Genomic DNA, 23,136 nt, shown 5'->3' on the forward strand with positions numbered 1-23,136 from the left:
ATTTCTGACAATGAAAATGTATAAATTGCTGTGCATAAAGGCTGTTACCCGAAACCTCATCTATTACATTTAGTTTTCCTTTCAATAATTTTTTTTTAGGAATGTGTTCATGTTTTTGTTTTGCTTCGCTACAATCCAGAAAGAACGTTCCAATATATTTGTAATTTTTCTGGGTTCTTTTTTCCGGAGCTCAGCCCCGGGGGGGTGGGGTGGGAGAGGGCCCATAAGAGCGCTGGCCAATTGCTCGAACCGCGATGACGGAACGGCTGCTGCGCTCGGCACTGCGCATGCGCGGGGCTCGTGCCGTTGCCACGGGCCTACGAGGGGGCGAATCGCCGCTGCCGCTGCTCCACTCGGGTCCCGGAGACAACGACGGAGACGCGGCGTGGACTGCGGCTGACAGCGGCAGAGAAAGAAGAATTCCCCGCCCGCCAAGCCGCAGCAAGGCAGAAAGACGACAACGACGGTGGGGGAGGTGAGAGACAGCCCGCGGCGTGGGATGTTGATCGGCGCGGAGCCGTGAGTGAGTTGAGGGGCGATGTGTCCCGCGGCCTTGTGAACTAGTCGAGGCGGCGACAGCTGTTGAAGGCAGCTGTGGTAACCTCCGTCTACATTCTTAATCATTGTCATCATCAGCAGTAGCAGCAGCCGTGGTCAATCCACTGCTGGAGGAAGGCCGCCCACGAGCCCTTGTCATCTCACGATGTTATGACATTGTGATAGTCCACTTGACACCCGAGAATATTTTACCGCTCCATCTCCTCGATGAAGGTACCCCCACCACTCCCTGGCATTGAACCTACGTTCCTGTTCCTTTGGGCTGCTGCTGCTGTAGCCTCGACCGACGGCGATCGATTCCTACCCAAGGCACACTCTTATTTACAGTGTGAATGATGCCGTTGAGCTGCGTGACTTTTATTCGTCTACGCGTTGTTATTCCGCGTATAAATTCTCTTTTATTCCTATGTCCGTGTCGTGTACGTCACTTGACGTGTGTGTGCGTAGTTATATATTTTTTGAGCAACATGAGTAAGTTTTAAGTAATCGTTGAATTGGTGGTCGCCATGGTCGGGAATCGAACTTTTCTCGACGGGGTTTATATCGCAACTGCCCTTAATACTGTGCAAGCGCTTTGCTCTCCAAGGGCGACTCTGTCTAAAGTTAGTGTTATGTACCTGGTAGCGTGGCCATGTGTTTTATAGGTGACGCCGGCCCTACCACGGTCGGTGACAGGCGTAGTAGGTGTTGCAAACAGCACTCTTCTCTTTCACGGAACTGTGGTAGCCTCTGACTAAATCAGCCGGAATGGGTCGGATCTCGGAAGCTGACGGGGCCTTTGATGGGAGACCACCGTATGGGCTGTGGGGTTACGTTGCGGGCAGCAGCACACTGCCTGCCCTACGTGTGGTTTGAGACTGCCCTATATAGTGTTGCCCTACTGCACTTTTTTGCCATAGCTGAATAGGTGCTCGCCAACAGCATCTGACTCTTGACACCTGTTGGACTGAAGGGACGTTAAATTGCAGTAGCTGTATATATATGATTTAGGCTGAGCCGACCTAAGGCAGAGCCAGTACTTGACAATGGTGATGTTCCTGGCTGGTCGTAAAACCCGGAATCGGATTAATATGAATGAGTACAGTACTTTGTGGTACCAGGCACTTGCATCTCATTTCAACGACACTGATTGTGGGATGGTTATTTTCATGGCAGAAACCCTGTTCATAATCCCATTCAAGTTGAAACTGGAACCCTCCCATCGAGGCATACTGATTCCTGTGGAAGGCATCCACAGGAGTCACGACATTTGGACACCTTTCCTGTGTATTGCAAGCTAATGTTTTGGGCACTTTATATATTGCATGTAAGTACACTGACCTCATTATTTATGACACAGCAAGCTTAGGCCACACCTATTCACCGGTTACGATTGTACAGTATCTAGTTATTCTTGATTTAATTGGCGTTATTAAAACAAATCCATGGAACTTACTGTTTAAATAGTGCATAGTCTGCAGACAGCGTGCTTTAATTGTCGTATTACAAATACTGCCATTAAACTTGAAACTGTACAATGGATAGATAATGATTTGACCAATTAACTTTCGGTCAATAGTCATCTTTGTTAGTGTTGATTCGTTATTATATTGGCATTATGCTTTCATTGTAAGAATGCTATATATCTTGCCCATCATGACGACAAAATGAACATGATTTCAAACCGGTCTTCCGTGTGGTTTGTCCAGTCCGACGTGAATTCTTTTGGAGTTAACATTTACACCATATTTAATTTGAAGTTGATATATGTTTTTAATTAAGATTCGTATTTTTGGTCTGGCATATGTAATTGCACAAATTGTAAAGTAATTTGTATTGTAAGCATGATTTAGATACAACTTAAATTTTTAAATCGACTTATTACATTTTAGGGCATTAAGAATTACATTGAGGTCATGACATTCAAATATAAAAGTATGCAGTTTCAAAGTGTCTTTTGTTTGGCCTCAAGGTGGTCACATTGTGATACCTTTTATATGCATTATTTTCATAAGACAGTTACTAAAACAGTGGAAAGGACCTTAATGATTATTTCCTGGCTGTGTAGGATTTATCAAAAACCAGAATACCACAAATATCCAAGAGAAATTCGCTGGGTTTTTTCACTAGTCCCAAGCAGGTTGGTTACATCTGGCGCTTATATAAATATCACATGCATTTCTGATATGTGTACACATTGCAACTTGTATGTATAAACAACAACAACGTATGTGCACTGAATGGTTTGTTTAACTGTTTAGTTTATATTTGGATTTTGTTCATTTCCAGATGCTGAAGACTTGGTTTTGAGCACAGGACAGGTATGCCAGGACAGCATGTCTGAAGTGCAAGCATCTGTGGAGTTTTGTGTGGAGCTGCACAAGTTCTACAATGTGGACCTGTTCCAGCGAGGGTGAGTTGTTACCAAGATATAATGCATACGGAATAAAACTACAGTAAAACCTTGGATTGCGAGCATAATTCGTTCCGGAAACGTGTTTGTAATCCAAAGCACTCGTATATCAAAGCACTCGTATATCAGTTGTGATCACGTGACGCTCGGCAGACAAAGCGTATACGTACTACTCGTATTGCAAGACCTCGCTCGTTTATCAAATTAATATTTATTAAAAAAATTTGCTCATCTTGCAAAACACTCGCAGACCAAGTTACTCGCAATCCAAGGTTTTACTGTATAACAAAATACAACATTGGCAGGAGACTCCAGACTGCTCTTCAGTCAGACCTTGTGATTTACCACTTCCCCCACAGATGCACTGTACTGTTTCACTTCCCTCTAAGTGATAACTTTCTGCTTGATTGAAATGTATTACTGGACTGCAAATTTCAAAAAAATGTATATGTCCTGCACAATTGATTAAAGTGGTTTTTTTTAAACAAATAAACAGCTGTTGACTTTAATTTGAAAAAAAATTTTTGCACAATGCAGTGAATCAAAACATATGGGATTTTGGATATGATGCCAGCACTAAATGGCATGCCAGATCTTCAGATACCTTCACAGGGTCCTCAACATCTCCATTATAACTCTCGGCATATTTCCTGGAAAAATTAATAGGGAAGTGTAGGAATAAAATGTTTTTTTTTGTAAACTGGCTTTGTAAATGCTTTGTTTTTTAGATATTTCATGTGATCCCTTTATGCTGTTGGACTATCTATTGTAATGTTGGTACTTTGTGTAAAGGGTCAATCGAAAGACAAATCCTATGAGAATGTATTTTCTAAAATACGATGCTTAAATTGAAACTCAGGAAATGTTAGTTACAGAAGGACTTTTGATTTAAAGCTTTCGTGACTGCAGGGATTCATCTTCTTGGTTCTTTCGGTAAAGTCACGTAGAAGGGAAGTAATAAAATAATAAAAAATAATAAAAATAAAACATAATAAAATTATTCTCACGACGTTTCGGCCACAACGCAAGCAGCCGTCCTCAGGTGAACCTGGTTTTCACCTGAGGACGGCTGCTTGCGTTGTGGCCGAAACGTCGTGAGAATAATTTTATTATGTTTTATTTTTATTATTTTTTATTATTTTATTACTTCCCTTCTACGTGACTTTACCGAAAGAACCAAGAAGAAGAAGGACTTTTATTATATTTTAAGAAAGTCAGTAAACATGAAACATTGAACAATGAGGCGGTGTGTTTTTTCATCAACAAGAGATGTAAAAATATTTTAAAAAACAGCCACTCTATTTGTAAAAAGATTGAATACAGTGCATTATATGCCCATGAGACTCTTAAATATTGGTCAACATTTTTTCTATTCAAAATGAAAAATGGTTCACTTTGCTACAGACAGATGTTGGCACTGTGCCTCCAACCATTCCATGGGTTTTAAAGAAATAATTCTGCCTCAATTTACCCACAGCCCTTTCAATCTCTTGACCACAAAAGTGAGCACCATTCCAGAGAGTATAAATTGCACTTTTGCAGTCACCACGATAGGATTCCATTGAGTTGCTGCTTTTGTCCTATTAAGTCGGTTACATTCAGTAGAGCTTAAAGTTGTTTAATTAAGTGGTTGTATTCTTAACAACATTGATCGTGAATAGCCTTCCTATAGCTGAGGTTCTCTAATGAGGCATGGACACATTGTAAATGAAATTAATATGTACATCTTGGAAAAATGTTTTAGAAACTGAATGTAATTAAAATAATGAATTCACTATAACATACATGCGTTTTCAGTGTTGTAAGACAATAGAGTGATTATATAATTCGTTTTGAATTCTATACATTTTGGATTTCATCTTTCACAATAATTGTTGTGTTTATTGTTACTTGATCTTGTTTCTGTCTTTTACAGACTTTATCAGATTAGAGTGTCTTTGAAACTGCCGCCAAGGATTCCACACAAAGTAGATGCGGTTCTTATTCAGTCTGAAGGTAAGATGACTGACAACCCTGCACAAGCACAGTGGCACACTTTCCTGAAATGTCTTATTACATTGTCAACGTGTGCCTGTGTATGAAATATATGTAGCGGCTATGTTAATTTTGTTATAGCGATCAGCCAGCAAATCGTTGCTCGTGATTCCACCGACCAGAACCGTAAAATAAATTTCCGACAGAGCTTTTCCAGTCACCTCCACGCTCAAGCATCATCACAGCCCTTGGTCTCATGACATTGTCTCTGAAATATGGTGCTGGTCGAATGAATGTGCTTATTAGTATTAAAACAATTTTTTATTCTGGCTCATTTATGGGCTGTTGGTGTCATCGCATACAGCACAACACCTTTGGCCTTGACCTCTCCTTAGGTTAATTTGGCTTTTTAATGAAAACCTGGTGGGTTCTCACTATGCTAGAACTCCAGAGGCTAATATTTTAAATCATGCTGTTGTATTGTCTGTGGCAGTCTAAATACGTTTAATCCAATAGTTTTGTGCTGTCTAACCGATGTATTGTTAGTTAGTTATACAAGTAAATAAAGTATCTACATCATGGGACCTCCTTTGCCAGTACCAAAATATGATAATAGGGTTTTCCCCTTTTTTCTGGCAACAAAACAGGTGTTAAGATGTTAAAACACCAAACTGAAAGCTTTAACACGCAATCGTGTCTGCATGAACCACAATACTTGTGGTCAGAATGCAAACAAAAAATATACTCTGATAATATATGCATTGTTCTTAAAGTATATTTTTTATTCTTAGGTTTTAATGTTTTTACCTACGTGACTTTACCGAAAAAACCTAAGAATATGAATCATTGCAGTCACGAAAGCTTCAAATCTAGAAGTATCTTTTTTGTTTGCATACTGATCACAAGCATTGTGGTTAATGCAGACATGATTCCTTGTAAAAGGTTTCAGTTTGGTGTTTTAACATCTTAACACCTGTTTTGTTGCCAGAAAAAAGGGTAAAAACCTATTATGAAATAAAGTAGTCGCTAAAGGTTAGTCTTATCTTCTAGGAATGACCTTAAATAGCTCTACTTCTAATATATTGATGGGATTCAGTAATATTCACAAATAACATTCATTTGTATGTCAGTAGTTCATGCAAGCACTGTAGATGTTACTCATATACAAGCAGGTGGTGATTGCACTATGTAATGTATTGCGTGTTTCCTTATACAGTGCTACCCCGGAGATCGAACTTAATTCGTTCCAGAAGGCCATTCGAACACCAAATAAATTTTCCCCATAAGAATGAAAGTAAATGACATTAATTGGTTTCAGACACAAGAAATAAATGAACATTGAACTTCACTTTACCTGTAGTAAGGAGAGTTGATGGCTTGAGTGGAAGGTGGTGAGGAGGATGTGGTGATGGTGTCATTGTTTGGAAGGGGAGTCGCCTTTGTCTGGGCAAGCGTCATGCACGCTGGCCATAAGCGTCTCAGCCGTACAGGTTCTTTCAAGTCGCGATTGCCCGTTCGACCTCCGAATTTTGTTCGGTTTCTGGGGCAAAAAATGTTCGGAAATATCGTTCGAACACCGATTTGTTCGAGTTCTGGTGCGTTCGATCTCCAAGGTTGTACTGTATTTGTGTTAATATTTCAAATATTTTGAGGATATACATGCAAAGCTTATTAATCCCTTCAGAGAGATACTCTACTTTGGTCCTGTTAATTATTTATATAGAACATTATTTTTGGATTGTTTCCAGTATTACTCCTAGTTGTTTAACAACATTATTGGTAATTAACCTTTTCCGCTTGAAAACGACATTGACCATACATTACTAATGACCACCTCTTGCCCATTAGAAAATAGTGTGACGTACAGTCTTAGAATGTCTGTTTAATGGACCTTAACTAAATACACAATGTACCCTCAAACTTCACCAGTTGTACACCTGCCCTGCACCTGTAGCTGTTAAATGTATTTCATAGAGCTAAACATGCCTGCATCCAGTGTGAAATGTGTACTTCTGTAGTTATATCTTTTTTTATTCACTCGATGGTGGACCATCAAACAAGTGCACTTGAAACAACTGGACATGATATAGAACACCCTGCCTCAGCAGCGCTCCCGCTATACATTTTTTTTTCCTGCCTCAGTAGCTCTCCTGCTATTTTTTCACCTGATGACGATCGCTTGTGTTGCGATCGAAATGTCATGATATTTTATCATTTTTAAAAATTATTTTTCTATCTACGTGGCTTTACCGAAAGACCCAAAGAATATGATGAATTCCTGCAGTCACGAAAGTTTTAAGTCAAGATTTAACTGCAGATGACTTTAGAAAAAGTATTCATGCACACCCTTGTGCTGCACCACACCAGTTGGGACACTGTCGTCGACTAAATAGTAAAAAGAATAAATGATTTCTTGCTCAAATGAGCATTGGGGAGGTACTCATCTCCTGTTTTAAAGCCCTGTACCAGTCGTACAATTTACACATTCCAATGGCAAGGGGTGAATTTATCCACAGAACAACCACTGTTGACTTGCCCACAAAGTGGCACCTATTACACGCTTTCTATTAACTCGCTCTGTTGTCGTATCCTCAAATCTTGTAACTAAATGTTAACCCACTTCCCAATGTCGTATCGACTGCAAACTTGGGACACTTATGTCATACTGATGACAATACTATATTCTATGATTTTTTAAAAATGTAAACAATCTTTTTTATATGTTATGTTTCGGCTTGGGTCTAATTGTCCATGGTCAACTGATGTTGGCTGTAAATCACCACAGTCCCTTACGTTATGGCAAGCTTCGGGGCCACTTCCTAGAGTCGTGGAGTTCTTCCATTACTAGTTGGATACATTTCATTAAAGCGTGTTTTTAAAAAGTTTTGGTAAATAGTACTTATTTTATTTACTCTTTAGAGATGATGGGTTGAATCAACCCCCATCCAGAATTTGAACTTGCAGCCTTGTGATTGGGAACTGCTCACTCTATCACTCAGCCACTTGTCTGCGGATTGACTCAGCCCATAATTCATGTGGGGTCTATCATAGGTTTTGCAATAGTACGCTTATATATGTAATATAAACCTTAAAGGTACACGTTGTTATTTCTATCACTGATGGCCCATTTAATATGTATAATGAAGAGGCTTCAAATGCTTGTAAAGTGATGCACAGAAATGTGTGTGTGTGGCCTGGATGAATGTGTTTAATATGATTAATGATTTTCAATGCACCATATATTTTCAGTGAACAATAATCAGAATAAAACACATGTTCAAAAGCTATCCATGTGTATACTTTAAACATTAACATTATACCTTACAATTAATACAAACCATGGTTAATACAATATTGTTCAACACACAAGCAGTGTTTGCATTGATGCAATTCAAATGAAACAATGTCATTTAAAGGCAACCACATCTAGCACACAATGAAACGTATCATGCCTTGTTAAGATAGGCAGAATTATGTAAAAAAAATACTCTCAATAGAAAAAAAAATCAAAGCAGCAATGTGTCGTGGTGGGGTTTTTACAGCAGCATTAACTTGATTGGCACTGGCCTTTGTGGCTGAAAATACTTGAAAGGGTTATGTGCCGGTGACGGTGCTGGCGTAAATGTTTAATATTTAATGAGCGATAGCAAAGCAAGTGAACTTTCCTTTCAGAATGTGTTTTTCAATCAAAACCATTGAAGTTTATTGAATGATAGATGTGCTGTGAAATGTGTGTTGTTTAAAGCGTTGGCTGCGATTGCTTCGGGAAGTTCAGATGACTCGCATTGAATCCCCCCCCCCCTGGTTAACGTACAAAGATTGAGGCATGGAATCACCTTCGGTAATTTTACAAAGCATGCACTGAACACAGTGTGAGAATTGAAGGATGCCAGAAACAACTGGATAACCAAGCATGTTTTAAAGAACGCCTTTATCAAAAGTTCCAGCACAATTTCAGTTTATGGATGTTTAGCTTCCTATTTAACATGTGATGACGTGTAACAAAGTACACTTATGACAGCGTCATATCTCTCCCTTGTTAGATTTTGCTTCCTGTATACAACATTTTATCCTGAAAACAGAGGTAGTACTGTCGCATGGGGGCAATGCACACGGTCATGACTGCGAATAGATACATGTACACCAGCCAATGTGACAGGATGTGACATATTTTTAATCGCAGCTCTCATTACCTTAACCGAAGCAGAATCAAAAGTAAATGTAATGGATATCTTTACCAGAACATGCTTCAGAGCGTGCCATTAAATAAGGTTACAGAAATAAAGCCGAAGCTTTGCAGTCTTGTTTTTAGAATTAGGAATTTCCAAAAGTACCTTAACCATCTCATATGTTGTCTTTATTTTTCATTATTTTCAAGGAATTGTGATGTGTGGCCTTTAACTTTAATTCAGTCAACATGGCTGCACTCTCCACTCTAAAGAAAACCCATTCCCCAAAATATTAGCCTACAAATTATTTTTTTGTTTGTTAGGGTTGTTAAGACATTGAGTCGTTTTGCTTTCTTTGCCAGACTACTTGCAGTCATGTCTGCACTGTATTGCTGCTTATCTGCTGTCTGAATAATGCTTTTGCAGTATTAATTAAGTCAACCTTTCAGAGAATTACTGCTGCTTTAATTTGTTTGCCTGTGCGAACCCACGTAAAGGTGTCTGGAATCCAATTATTCGTGTTACACGAGTGTCTCTTTCGTTTTCTGCCTTCATATGTGTGCCCTCAATTTGGTGGAGGGGCATTCTCATTGTGAGTGTGACATAGGTTTCATTCTAGCTTTGTTGCCTTGTCTCCTGAGATTATCTCTGCCTTAAGTGGGGTAGCTGGGGAAGTTCATGAAAGTGCCAACTGCGTGTGACATTAACCAGTTTTCAAGAGCATTCAGGTCTTTAGGGCTCCCTATTAACTGTATGTATTAGTCGTCACTGGAATACAGATTGACAAAAGGCTACTTGATGCAGTTCCAAGGAAACATTCTCAAGTCAAATCCCTTCTTGCTTCTTTAAATTCATAATTTTTGGCAAAACAATACTGTCACTGAACGTCTAAGCACCATCAAATGCTGTGGCTGCCAGAAATGTATTTTAAACAATGCAATTTTGAATTGCAGGAAAAGCTGTGTTATCCGGCATCCATAGGGCATGGAGGGTGCCAGTTAATTACATATGCTGGTTATCTGAGTTACAAGCCTACATTTCAACTGATATAATAGATAATATCATCTTTTAACAGAGGTCGTGACCATTCAGTTGTAGAGCATTATAAATTGGTTGTAGAGTAGCAGTGGGGTCCGTTTACAATACAGCATACTAAGTCACGATATTGGACAAGCACGTGATCACAGTGGCGGATGTTTACAATTGAGTCTGCCGCTAGCCACACCACTCGACAGTTCCTGAAGCTCCTCTAAACAACAGATCTATGAGAAGAGCACGTAAAGATGCTGGGGATGGTTGCCAATTTTTTCCGGACACGTGAAGGAAGATTTGTATTGCCGTCTATGGCAGATGCTGGTCATTCGGGATGGTAAACTGCCGGGGAACAGTGCTTTTACTATATTACAAGGTTTCTGGTATAACGGTCATTTACAGCATACTTGATTTGTTGAACAGCACCACATTTTTTCTCTCCCTGGTGCCATATTAAGCATGTATGTCAGTTATGTTGCACGGACTAGATAGAGCATTATGAGCCAGGGCTTTCCAGCTGGTACAGCAAGTACCTTTACTGGGTCATAATGATTAAAGGGTTAAGAATTTCACTTTTTGCCTTAACACATTAACAGATTGAGAGCCCTTCTAAGACGGATCTGCAGATGGGTATTGATTTCTAAATAGTTGTTTTAAAGTATTCTATTCTTTGGTTCTTTCGGTAAAGTCACGTAGATAGAAAACTAAAGAATATGAATTCCTGCAGTCACGAAAGTTTTAAGTCAAAATTTAAAGTATTCTCTCCTTATGTTGCAAGATTACTTAGTATACATATTTAATGAAATGCTTGCACTTTTTGCCATTGCATTCTAATAAAAGTAATTGAAAATTTAACAAGACGAACAAAATTGGCCTCACTGTGTTTTTTTTACGCTTAGACTTTTTGCCATAATGTAGGACGCAATGTGCAGAAAGTCTTGAATTTCAACAGGCGTAGTGGCGCCGAGGGGACATTCACGCTGCACGTCGAGGGAAGCCAGGCTAAAAATGGCATTGTGCGTGGTAGCATTTTATATGGGTTTTATATAGATAAGACACACAAGGGCATTTGGATTCCAGTATGAAGCGCACCTTCTTTTGGTAGAATGAGATAATGATATTGTTGATGGTGTTTGACCATGACAGCAGACAGTGGCAGTGTATTGTAAACATTGTGTTCAGATACAGAAATTTTTTTTTCCCTGAGCAGACAGTAGTTTTGTGTTCGTTTCAGAACAGTGCAGCCTCAGTGCCGCGTATCCATCTGTCAACCTTGTACTTGTGAAAGCCATGCCTCTTGACATGCCCAGGAAGTAATTAGCTGCCATCACTATGATTATACAGTCATATCTTTATATCTCATCGACATGATAGCATGTGTGATGTGTTTAAATATCACATGTAATAGCAGTTATGTTTTACAATATAATCATTGCATGCAGTGTAACACCTCCACATAATACTAAAGTTTTAATATTAATTTTAAACATTTTGTCGGATATTGAATGTTTTCACCAAGTGTCTTTCTACCCCATGGTACTTATCTCAATTAGTGGCCCTGAACTCGTAGAATAAATTACATTTTCAAATGCAGGGGGAGCCAGTTCATGCATAGGAATCATTATTATACTAATTAATATAAGCAGACATTGTTTAATCATGGCTATGGCTTTGTGTGTGCTGCACTGTGCGTGTAATGTGAACTCTATATTAGTGACTGTCCCATGCCTCCTCTTTGTTCACTGCCAGTAATTCTTTGAAGCCAAATGAGTGCCATTCATCATCACTCAGTGTTACTTACCTTCTTTACTTGGGCTAATTATGTATTCATTAGTCTTGGTGATCTTACCTTCTTAACTGTAGTTTTATTATATACTCCTTTCGTAGTTTTTTTTCTCATATTAAATGCAGGTGTAGTGTTTATATGATTAACTTTGAGGTTGGACCTATATATGGTGACTTGCATCACCGGTTTACAGTTGTTGCATGGAATACTTTTGTGAGAAGTCTTATTTGAAAGTCGAGATGGGTCTTTGCGTATGTTGTGCTTTACTTATTTAAGCTGGACTCCTTGTTCATAATTTACTAACACGTCAGAGGTAACATTAACATTGTAGTTATTAAAATGACAAATGCATTAAATAATATAGCAGTACGACTCATGTTATATAAGTTAAGATTGAATTAAACAAACCTGTTCTAATTTATATTAAATCTTCGGTATTGTGAGTGCTCTTTTTTCAAGAATTTTCCATTCCATTTAATTGATTCACAGTATATGCATGAAATCACCTGGGTAAGCTTTTAAGATGAAACCGAAAGTCTGTCTTGCCAGGCATTATCCCAATTAGTCGCTGAGATTCAAGCATGCCTTTTTACGCCTCTGACATTCTGTGCATGCTATAAAACATTCATCTTTATTGTTCTGTGAGAAAAAAATACGTGATAGGTTGAAGGCTATCTGCTTTGTTCGCACAGCTCGAATTTACTGTAATGCTGTGTTTAACATGTCGATTTCTGTTCAAAGCCATGGTTAAAATTACACGTGTACGTTTTTATAGCTTCAGGAAAAAATATTCAGAAATATTTAGAAGTTATCCTTTTGGCCATTACTAAGTGTGAATTTTACGTTCTGGCAGTTAATTGAAAAGGTCACCGAAGGAACTGATATTTAATGCTTTTCCCTTTTCAATATGGATTATGGAAAACCTTAACTATGAAGGTGAGAATGGTTGATAAATTTGTGCTGTTGATGTCAGAAAATTTCAGCAGGGAAATGAGGTCATTCTCATTACAACAATATATGTTGGTCACGATAATTACAGTGCTTGTTTTCCTACCAAAGCCTAAGTCTCAATTTCAGTTCAATAATTTGTGCAATGTCTGGACAATCTTGATTTGAACCTTTCATGACTGCAGCCATCCATGATGATGGACGCTTGTGTTGTGCCCGAAACGTCCATGATGATGGACGCTTGTGTTGTGCCCGAAACGTCCATGATGTTGGATGCTTATGTTGCGCCCGAAACGTCCATGATGATGGATGCTTGTGTTGTGCCCGAAACGTCCATGATGATGGATGCTTATGTTGCGCCCGAAACGTCCATGATGATGGATGCTTGTGTTGCGCCCGAAACGTCCATGATGATGGATGCTTATGTTGCGCCCGAAACGTCCATGATGTTGGATGCTTATGTTGCGCCCGAAACGTCCATGATGATGGATGCTTGTGTTGTGCCCGAAACGTCCATGATGTTGGATGCTTATGTTGCGCCCGAAACGTCCATGATGATGGATGCTTGTGTTGTGCCCGAAACGTCCATGATGTTGGATGCTTATGTTGCGCCCGAAACGTCCATGATGATGGATGCTTGTGTTGTGCCCGAAACGTCCATGATGATGGATGCTTATGTTGCGCCCGAAACGTCCATGATGATGGATGCTTGTGTTGTGCCCGAAACGTCCATGATGTTGGATGCTTATGTTGCGCCCGAAACGTCCATGATGATGGATGCTTGTGTTGTGCCCGAAACGTCCATGATGTTGGATGCTTATGTTGCGCCCGAAACGTCCATGATGATGGATGCTTATGTTGCGCCCGAAACGTCCATGATGTTGGATGCTTATGTTGCGCCCGAAACGTCCATGATGATGGATGCTTATGTTGCGCCCGAAACGTCCATGATGATGGATGCTTATGTTGCGCCCGAAACGTCCATGATGATGGACGCTTGTGTTGTGCCCGAAACGTCCATGATGTTGGATGCTTATGTTGCGCCCGAAACGTCCATGATGATGGATGCTTATGTTGTGCCCGAAACGTCCATGATGTTGGATGCTTATGTTGCGCCCGAAACGTCCATGATGTTGGATGCTTATGTTGCGCCCGAAACGTCCATGATGCTGGATGCTTATGTTGTGCCCGAAACGTCCATGATGATGGATGCTTATGTTGTGCCCGAAACGTCCATGATGATGGATGCTTATGTTGCGCCCGAAACGTCCATGATGTTGGATGCTTATGTTGCGCCCGAAACGTCCATGATGATGGATGCTTATGTTGCGCCCGAAACGTCCATGATGTTGGATGCTTATGTTGCGCCCGAAACGTCCATGATGTTGGATGCTTATGTTGCGCCCGAAACGTCCATGATGATGGATGCTTATGTTGCGCCCGAAACGTCCATGATGTTGGATGCTTATGTTGCGCCCGAAACGTCCATGATGTTGGATGCTTATGTTGCGCCCGAAACGTCCATGATGATGGATGCTTATGTTGCGCCCGAAACGTCCATGATGATGGATGCTTATGTTGCGCCCGAAACGTCCATGATGATGGACGCTTGTGTTGTGCCCGTAACGTCCATGATGTTGGATGCTTATGTTGCGCCCGAAACGTCGTGATTTATGTTATTTTATACCTACGTCACTTTACCGAAGAACCAAAGGGTATGAATGTCTGGACAATTTCAGTTTTGATAACTTGTTTAATATTACAAACTGGATATCCTCGGGGGAGGGGGGGGGGAACCTCTTCTTTCTACTCTTAGTGGATAATACTCAATGTGCGCAATATCTAGAAAATGACTTTCTGTACTGCCTGCAACTGACATGTTCATGCCATGTAGGTGGGTGTAAAATTCACGAGTTCACAGGCATACATCAATACGCTTCGGCCCTTTGTGTGTTTTTTTTTTATAACGGCAGTATGTTTAAATATATTGATCTAATCATGCATTCATTTCGAAGTGCATTGAACGCAATGTTGTGACGTTATTGTTTTTTTGTATTGGGAATTTCACTGTATGGTGCCGGCCCGGGAGGGCCGTGGCGTTCTATGTACTTAACGTCGCGGACAGCACCGTGTGGATTGCTGTGTGAGGCCGGCTCTAACACGGCACGGCGTTGCGATGCACTCCGTAGGTGGGTGTAGTACCAGCCCTAGCGGGGCTTGGTGAGCGCTGGGATAGCACGGGCACCACGCATGGCGTGTAGTGCGAGCGCCCACAAGGGGGAGCGGGAGAGTGTCAGCCCAGGGCCATGGCACTCTGGTTGACCCCGTAGACATGTGATCTGGAGTGTCCACAGAGAAGGCCCCAGGTTGGGAGGGCTAGGGGGTGATCATGTGTCCAGGGAGAGCTCTCGAGAGGGAGCTAGAACGCTCGAGAAGGCAGGCAGGGGCCGAGGGAGGATATAAGGTGGGTCCCTCAGAGGGATCGGGGTCGCGTCGTTCTACAAGCTGGAAGCTTTACGTCTACAAGCTGGAAGCTCTACGTCCTACGAGGCATCAACACATGGCCGGGGACCCGAGTGTGGGTCTGACTCTTCGTAGCTGTAACTCCTACGTATAGTGTAGTTAGCTGGGTGGTCACCACCCCAGGCTGTATCTGGTAAAGGGGCAGTTACCGCTTTGTATATACGTGTTACAATAAATGTGTTGCCTCTAAAGAATAACGTCTGCGACTCAGTTGGACTCACTACATGTATGCATGGGATGTTTGAAGTACTGTACAGTTGCATTGTGTAACATGTAGGTTTTTTTTCTGCAGGTAATGAACTCATCTTTCCTGCCTCGGTGCATGATAACCTGGTCTGCAGCAAGACATTTTTAATCCTCTATAAAAATGAAGAAGTCGTCCTCAATGAAGTCATTCTCCTTAAAGCCCTGCTCCTCGTGGACAGCAAAAAGGTTAAAAAATGTGTTTAAAGGACAATAACTCATCTCCATAATCGAGAGTAGAATGGTTTGCTATGTGTAATTTAAAACATTTTAAAATAATTGAAAGGCCTTTACACAGGAAATCCTCCAAGTCCCAGTACACATTTTGAATATGGTTCTTGGATGTTGGATGTTTGGCTTTTTTTTCTGGATTATTTATTTGGGTAGAAACCAGCAATACCTGGAGAATACCCAGGCATGTTGGTTTCTTAATTGCAGTCCCAACCTGTCGGCATCCAACTTGCTATACTGCCCCCCCCCCCACCCCCCCAAACATCGCATTGCCTGGGAGGTGTGTGTGTGTGTCTCGCACCCATGGCCCTGCTTCGAAATAGCTGGATTATGAGCATGATCCGCTGCACCTGCTGAAAACGTATACGTGCCAAAATAAAATGTTACTCATTACTAATGAATAATTCATAAAGGGAGCTGGCAATACATAAGCAACAAAGTATCAATGCATTCACTGAAAGCTCAGGTTCTTTGCAGGCCACTTATAAAGATTTTACTTTTCCAAAAGTTAATATGTATTATTTAATGATGTGTAAAATTTCATTTAGAAAGCACATATTTTTTATCAACCCATGTAGTGAATTCGACCAAGTTTATCTTGGGGCCAGTTTCAGGTATAACCTTTAATGGCTTTTTGAATATAGACATTCCATTACCCTAGATCACCCAGCTTCATTTGATATTTTTTTTAATGTAAGCCACATAATTTTTTCTGTATTGTATTTGAAGAATGCTGATGCAATTTAAACAATTTGATCTTCACACGTTTGGCCATACTTTGCTTCATTTTCAGGTCCAAGAATCTTTGAATGATGTGTGCTTCCAGATTGTGGTCGATCTTCATTTCACGGATGGAGACTTTGCGTAAGTATTCAGCAGTTTCGTCCTAGCACTTTAAACTGTTTTGAAACTTCTACTAAATTATCTTCTTTGGTGATGACTTTTATAGCCCGCAATAGCCGACAACAAAACAAACGAGAAAAAAAATACTGGTTGTAACGTGTATACTTGTGGTAACGTGTATACTTGTGGTAACGTGACAACGTGTACACACTCAGTACTTTGCAAGAACAACATTAGTGCCCACCCACTGTGGTCAAACCAGTAATTTCATTGCATTCATATTTTTGCTTTTTCACCATTCTTGCAAAAATGGTAACACTCCCACCTCCTTATCATCCATTTTAGCTCTCTTCCTGCAGGGCATAAATACTGTAAAGGACACTCCTTTAAGTCATTGTAAATGAGTGCTCATATGCAGGTACAGTGCAAATATTCAGGTGTCGCTGGCGAGTCTCTTGCAGGGACAGGCAACATTTGTTTTTCTGTTTAGGTGTTGTAATATTGACACACGTCAGGGACTTTTCACAGGATGAATTGGATTTCGAGGTGGCTGTGTAGTTGGTAGCGTTTTTTCCCTTTGCAACCTTTGTATTTAAGCTGCCTGCTCTGAATAGAACCTGACAATGGCACTATTGCATAGGGAGCCAAATTGTTCAATATCGTGTCTCGGTAGTTACCAGCAAGTGCTTATAAATGGCATCAAGCAATGCCCCACGGGTAAAATGACTGCTTTGTTAACTGAAACCCTTGCGGCTCCAACTGGTAATGGGCAGGGGCAACTTGCTCCATGGTACAAGGGCAAATATTATTTGAATAACTTTTGTTTCTTAAATTAGTGCACATAAAAGTCGATGCGACAAAACGGTTAAGTCAACGACACATTAATCAATTAAAATGTATTCTTACACTCACAATGCACGTATAGAACAGCGCGAGTAACACATTGTTATTTTAATTCCTGTATTTTGCATGCAATTGGTTAATGTGAACCCTGCAGTCACTAGATATGCTACAGTGGTTTAAAATAATATAATCTTGAATCAAATTGTGAGCCATAAATTAACATTCAAATTGCAAGGGGTGAAAGCCATTACATGCTCGGCCAAGCATCTCTGCTCAAATTAGTATTGCTTGGTATTCTTGTACTCCTAATTGCAAAGGCAAGGGCTACCCTTTATAGATTTGTCATGCGAGCGTAAATCGGGTTGTTGCTGGGCTCTGGCCCAATCACACGGCCCGGGGTGTTGGGGGGCGGAGCCTGGTCTGCGGGGCGTGTGGGAGGGGCCGCCGTTCACCTCGGCTCCAATGGGAGGCAAGGTGAATGGGGGCGGAGCCTGGTCTGCGGGGCGCGTGGGAGGGGCCGCCGTTCACCTCGGCTCCAATGGGAGGCAAGGTGAATGGGGGCGGAGCCTGGTCTGCGGGGCGTGTAGGAGGGGCCGCCGTTCACCTCGGCTCCAATGGGAGGCGAGGTAAATGGGGGCCGGAGCCAGCTGGGCAGTATGGAAAGCCGGATCTGACGATCCGGAAGGGGAGGAGTCAGGGTCACGTGGGGGGAATGTATATAAGTGGGAGCCCGGAAGAGATCGGGGTCAGTTGGGGAAGTTAAGAGTCTGAGCCACGTTGGGTGGTGAGAGAGATCCGCGCCATCGGCCACGTGGCCGAAGGACCTCAGCACACCGTCGGCCGGCGGTGTGCGGAGTGTGGGAGTAGAGGAGCTAACGGTGGAGCGTGCGCGGCACGCGAGAGGAGACGCTGGTCCCTTATCAGGACCAGCGGAGTGTGAGGAAGAGTGGAAGAGCTGACGAGGGAGCGCGTGCCGGGCGCGCGCGAGACGACGCCGGTCCGCGGAGGAGACCAGCGGGGTGTGGAAAAGAACCTAAATAAAAGACAAGCGGAGACCAGCAGTGCCTGACAGTCTTTTATTACAGATTGATAATTGTTGGTGAAAATAACAGTATCTTGGCCGTTTTAGGACGTTTTCATTTCAATGTTTGGTCAATTCATGAGTGACGAAATCTTTGTGATCGTCAATCCTGAACTCCAAAGTGCTGCATTACACGCATGTGCCACCGTATGTCTGGTCCAGAACAAAAACATGCATGATTGTTTTCTTAGAATAGTATATAGTAATTAAAGTATGCAGTCTATGACTTTTAAAAGTTCTTTAATTGTTAGAAAATATCATGGAAACACTAAACATTCTTCCAAATGTATAATATTTGTAAAATGTTCAGTAAACTTTCAGTCATATGTGTGCATGTGTGTGTTTTCGCGCATAATCTAATGAAATTACATTCATTTTTTGTTAGAACATAAATATTTGTCAGCCTTAATCACAAATAAGGAGCTTTGTAAAAAAATATTATTCTGCTTGGCACACCAATCTCATCTGACTTGTCATGGAATGGCTCATGGGATGGCTTTATTATGAATCCGGCTAAGTAGGCAACATCTTCTTTAACTCTGAACAATTGTTACAATTATACAAAGCACAAATTCGCCCAGAAGTTGGAATTCTGCTTGCAATTTTGTGGCGAATTACCCGCTTCCGAACCTCACTGTACTTGATGTCATTCAACCTAAAGCAGTCGGGTAAATTGATGATCCAGTCCTCACTAAGTTTCTCTTGTCACTCGCTTACCAGTGTTCGGTCACTTATTACTCTTCTATCGCGACTACCCTGGTTCCTGCTCCCATGAACTTCACTCATTGCTTACTCCTCTACCAGACTCGCTGTTGATTCTCGTCTATACTTGTTTCAACCACTGCACTGAATTTCAATCTTCTTCTCTATCTGCTTCTTCCCACGCAATGCTCAAATGGGGAATTCTCCCCCATCTCTTTGCCCATACTTTTATGGCCATGGTCAATTCAAGAAATATGTTAACTGTTATCTGTTACAACCTTAAGAGTCTTCTTTGTTGCTGGCCGATTGGCGTTTGAACCTTTCGGCCTGTGCTCAGCCAAAGTATAATCTAGTAACAAAAAAGTGGTCTGCTATTACTGCATTCGGTAAGCTATGTGTAGGCATCAAAACATAATTCATTGACGCGTAACACAGCTGACATTTTTATTGGCAGCTGTATGGCAGTGCTTAAGTTGGCTCATAAACTGCACTATGTGGTATACTGCTGCAGCAATTTGCATACAATTATGGTTTTTTGGTACACAAAGCTTGCAAGTAAATGTAGTGTAAGTTACATTCCATTTTGCTATAAAATAAAAAAAATCCAACGGTTGCTGTGAGGCTTTTTTAGCCTCAAGTATGAAGGGGCAATATAAACTTTTTTTACTTCTTTATTTAAAGGACATTTTCATAATATTTTCTGTAAATATAAATGTAGCTTTGTGGTGTTTGTATTATTTTCCATGACATGGTGTTATTTGTGTCCGATATTGTTTATAGTTTAATCCGTTTGTAAAACGTATATAGATTTGCACGTAAGGGTAATCAATGTTTAGCCTTCTGGATGTATACTTGTTCATTATAGTTTTAAATATAAACAAATGAATTGCTTTTTTTTCTCCACTCATTTATTGATTTGGAATTCAAGTTAGCTTTCACCCTTCATTCTTTCACCCATTCATTACATTTGACTGAAGGCAGGAGATGCAGGCATGTACAGGAATGCTTTACAAGGGCCCCACGGATATAAATAAATCACGTGGGAATGCATGTGTGTGTGTGTATATATATACAACTTTTGTGGGGGTTTGTTTTTATCTTTCCTTTTTTTTTCTTGGTGTCATTTTGTGCATGTGCGCTGTTGCAGGCAAGATGACCTGTCGGCCATGCAGCTAATCAGCAGCCGCACACTCAAGATGAACTTCTCCCCGCCGCAAGGGCTGCACCACCACCTGCCGCTCATGTTCGACTATTTCCACTTGTCGGTGGTGTCGATGAGCGTGCATGCATCGCTGGTTGCGCTGCATCAGCCGCTGACGTGGTAAAACATCCATGGACATTGCCATTCGCTGAATTTGATAAATGACCTCTTGAGTGAAATGCTAAATAGTGTGTGCATCAATCAGTCCTTACTCATGCATAGGTTTTCACTGTTATTGCTGGACAGCTCCTCGATGTGTCTTTGGGTATGATGGGTCCAGTGTTTTTCTCCACTTTCAGAAAATGTATCCTAATTCCTCTTTATATGCTGTGTTACTTCACATTTGACATCACTTCCATTGCATAATGAATATTAGATTTTACAATCATCAATTGTGATCTATCCATTGCTGATTAAAGGTCTATCAAGCCCTCGATATTCCACATGGTTAAGCAATTTATTCATCCAAATAGCATCCTGATCACAAGCTGATCTCATTGTGTTATCTCCTTGGCTTGCATCCTCCCTCCTTTGGCTCTCGCTCTCATGTTATTCTCGTCATATGTCTTGCCCCAAGTCCACTTTAGTTCCTCAGCAGTTAATATGGTGTATATAAATTGTATTTTCTGTCAGATCCATTTATATACTTATAATGTATCAGTGTAATTCCAAGCATGCACCTCACCTAAGATTCTTTGCAGACTTCTCAGCTTGTGTTTAATGTCCTTGATTCACCATGTTTGCAATCGCAGTTATTTAACAGCTAATTTATACTGACTGAAAACTTTGTTTAGGCACTATAGGTAACCCTTGGAAGGACCTGTAACACGTGATATAAGGGAGTGGACGTTTTTATTTCAGATTTGTATTGCAAAGAATGTATAAATCCCAGGAATGAAATGTTCTTTTAGACAAAAAGGGAAGTTTTTTACATCTGGTTTCCCTCGCTTTATTCTGGAGATGCGTTCAAAAAAAGGGCGCACTAAGCAAAACCGCACGAGACGGCCGCTTGTCAAGTAACGCACACAATGTTGTCCTGCGTTCATCCGCATAGCCACATATGACTGAATTCAAGCTGCAAAAAGTGAAATTTGTGTAGAAATAGGTTTGGCACATATACACAAAAGCAGAGGGAAACCTGTATCATACTTTACGAAGTAAACACTGTCATTCAAATGATTAAAAAGGGAAAGTTCCTGGATTGATTTGGTATAACTGAGGACATCATCCATAGCAGCAGGACCAGTTGGTGAACCAAATTATGGGACCTGTTGATTAAATGTTTATAGATTAAATAAATATTTCAATTCTGGAATGATGTTTCAGTCATTTGTTTCTTCATGAAGCGTGGTAAAACTGACTTGAAATATTACGTCCCCATGAGCCTCCAATCGCATGTATTTAATGTTTTCGCGGAGATCTTTACAAGCAGATTAACGCATGTGCAATGTGTAAATGAAGTGACAATTTACCATTTTTGAAAAGTTGTATTTGAATGAAAGGTCACGCTATTATTGTTATTATTGTTATTATTATTTATTACCCAAATAACCGCTGGTCTTTACAATACTACATAATGCAGTGGTCAAGTGTTAATCACAGTGATGTGTATTGTTGTGAAATTTATATCTGATTTTTCAGCTTTCAACGTCCACCCAAAAGCACGTGGCTGAACAAAAGCAGCCAGCCAACAAATCGAGAAGTCACAAACCCATCATTGGAGATGATTCTCTTTGGCCCTGGCTACGTGAAGCAGCTTGCAGCTGACGTAAGTCTGCCTTCTGCCAGAAAAGATCAAATGGACAATTGTGTTTGGATTCCCGCCAACTTGGCAGTGCCTGTCAGTGGTGAAATCCCTGCATGGTTTTTTTACCTGCTAAGTTGATAAGGGTTTTTTTTTATATATAAGAAACTACACACTCAAAAAGTTAACACTCAAAGATGAGAAAAATAACTTCAGGGCTAAACCAAAGGCAAACCAACATTTACTAGGCTTTAGATGAAAACGCATTACTTGGAACATTTTTTATACAGTGTTGACACAATGGAAGTTTTTGGTAAAAAAAAAACACTGCATACTTCTGTGGCTGTCCTTATCACTTGAACATTTGGTATCATTTTAGAGTGCTACCTCGTGGTGTGTGTCAGCATGAGCAATGTATCTTTCAAAATGCTTTATCCTGCAAGAGACCTTAATACTGCCCTGGAATAATTCATCTTTGCATAACTTTCTTATTTTACATTTAAATACACTCGTTTACATAACTTTTTACAGCCATTTTTAGTTGGTAATCGTGCATTAGAAATTTAGTTTCATTGCTTCTGGGTACAGAGCTGCTTAAAAATAATAAACCAGAGATTTTTTTATGACAAGTAGAGCATTCGAAATATAATTTCTCTGCACCATTTTTAAAACATTCAAGTGGTATACATACATTAACAAATGGTCATTATGTGAGAAGCCAACTAGCTTGATTCATGTACTGATTAAATGTTTCCACTCACAATTCGTTATGCTTAACATCATTGCAGATTATAGTTTCAGTTGGAAAAAATATAGAACATATTGTAAATGGCTGAGTTTTTAATGCAATATATTAAATAGCTCGA

The 23,136-nt window shown here is 40.6% G+C and overlaps 1 protein-coding gene across 1 annotated transcript in view; it reads left to right on the forward strand.

Annotated features, from left to right (window-relative positions):
• The first annotated feature begins 316 nt into the window (after positions 1 to 316).
• FAM135A (family with sequence similarity 135 member A) overlaps positions 317 to 23,136 on the forward strand; it is a 67,308-nt gene continuing 44,488 nt past the window's right edge. Inside the window, exons 1-7 of the mRNA XM_061562552.1 lie at positions 317 to 475; positions 2,827 to 2,950; positions 4,866 to 4,945; positions 15,675 to 15,814; positions 16,650 to 16,720; positions 20,473 to 20,646; positions 22,168 to 22,294. Coding sequence (XP_061418536.1) covers positions 2,874 to 2,950; positions 4,866 to 4,945; positions 15,675 to 15,814; positions 16,650 to 16,720; positions 20,473 to 20,646; positions 22,168 to 22,294 — 669 coding nt within the window. The 5' untranslated portion in view covers positions 317 to 475; positions 2,827 to 2,873. The remainder of the gene's footprint in view (positions 476 to 2,826; positions 2,951 to 4,865; positions 4,946 to 15,674; positions 15,815 to 16,649; positions 16,721 to 20,472; positions 20,647 to 22,167; positions 22,295 to 23,136) is intronic.

Source organism: Lethenteron reissneri, chromosome 29 (assembly GCF_015708825.2).
Source record: "Lethenteron reissneri isolate LAM-NWPU_2019-01 chromosome 29, ASM1570882v1, whole genome shotgun sequence".
Classification (NCBI taxonomy): domain Eukaryota; kingdom Metazoa; phylum Chordata; class Hyperoartia; order Petromyzontiformes; family Petromyzontidae; genus Lethenteron; species Lethenteron reissneri.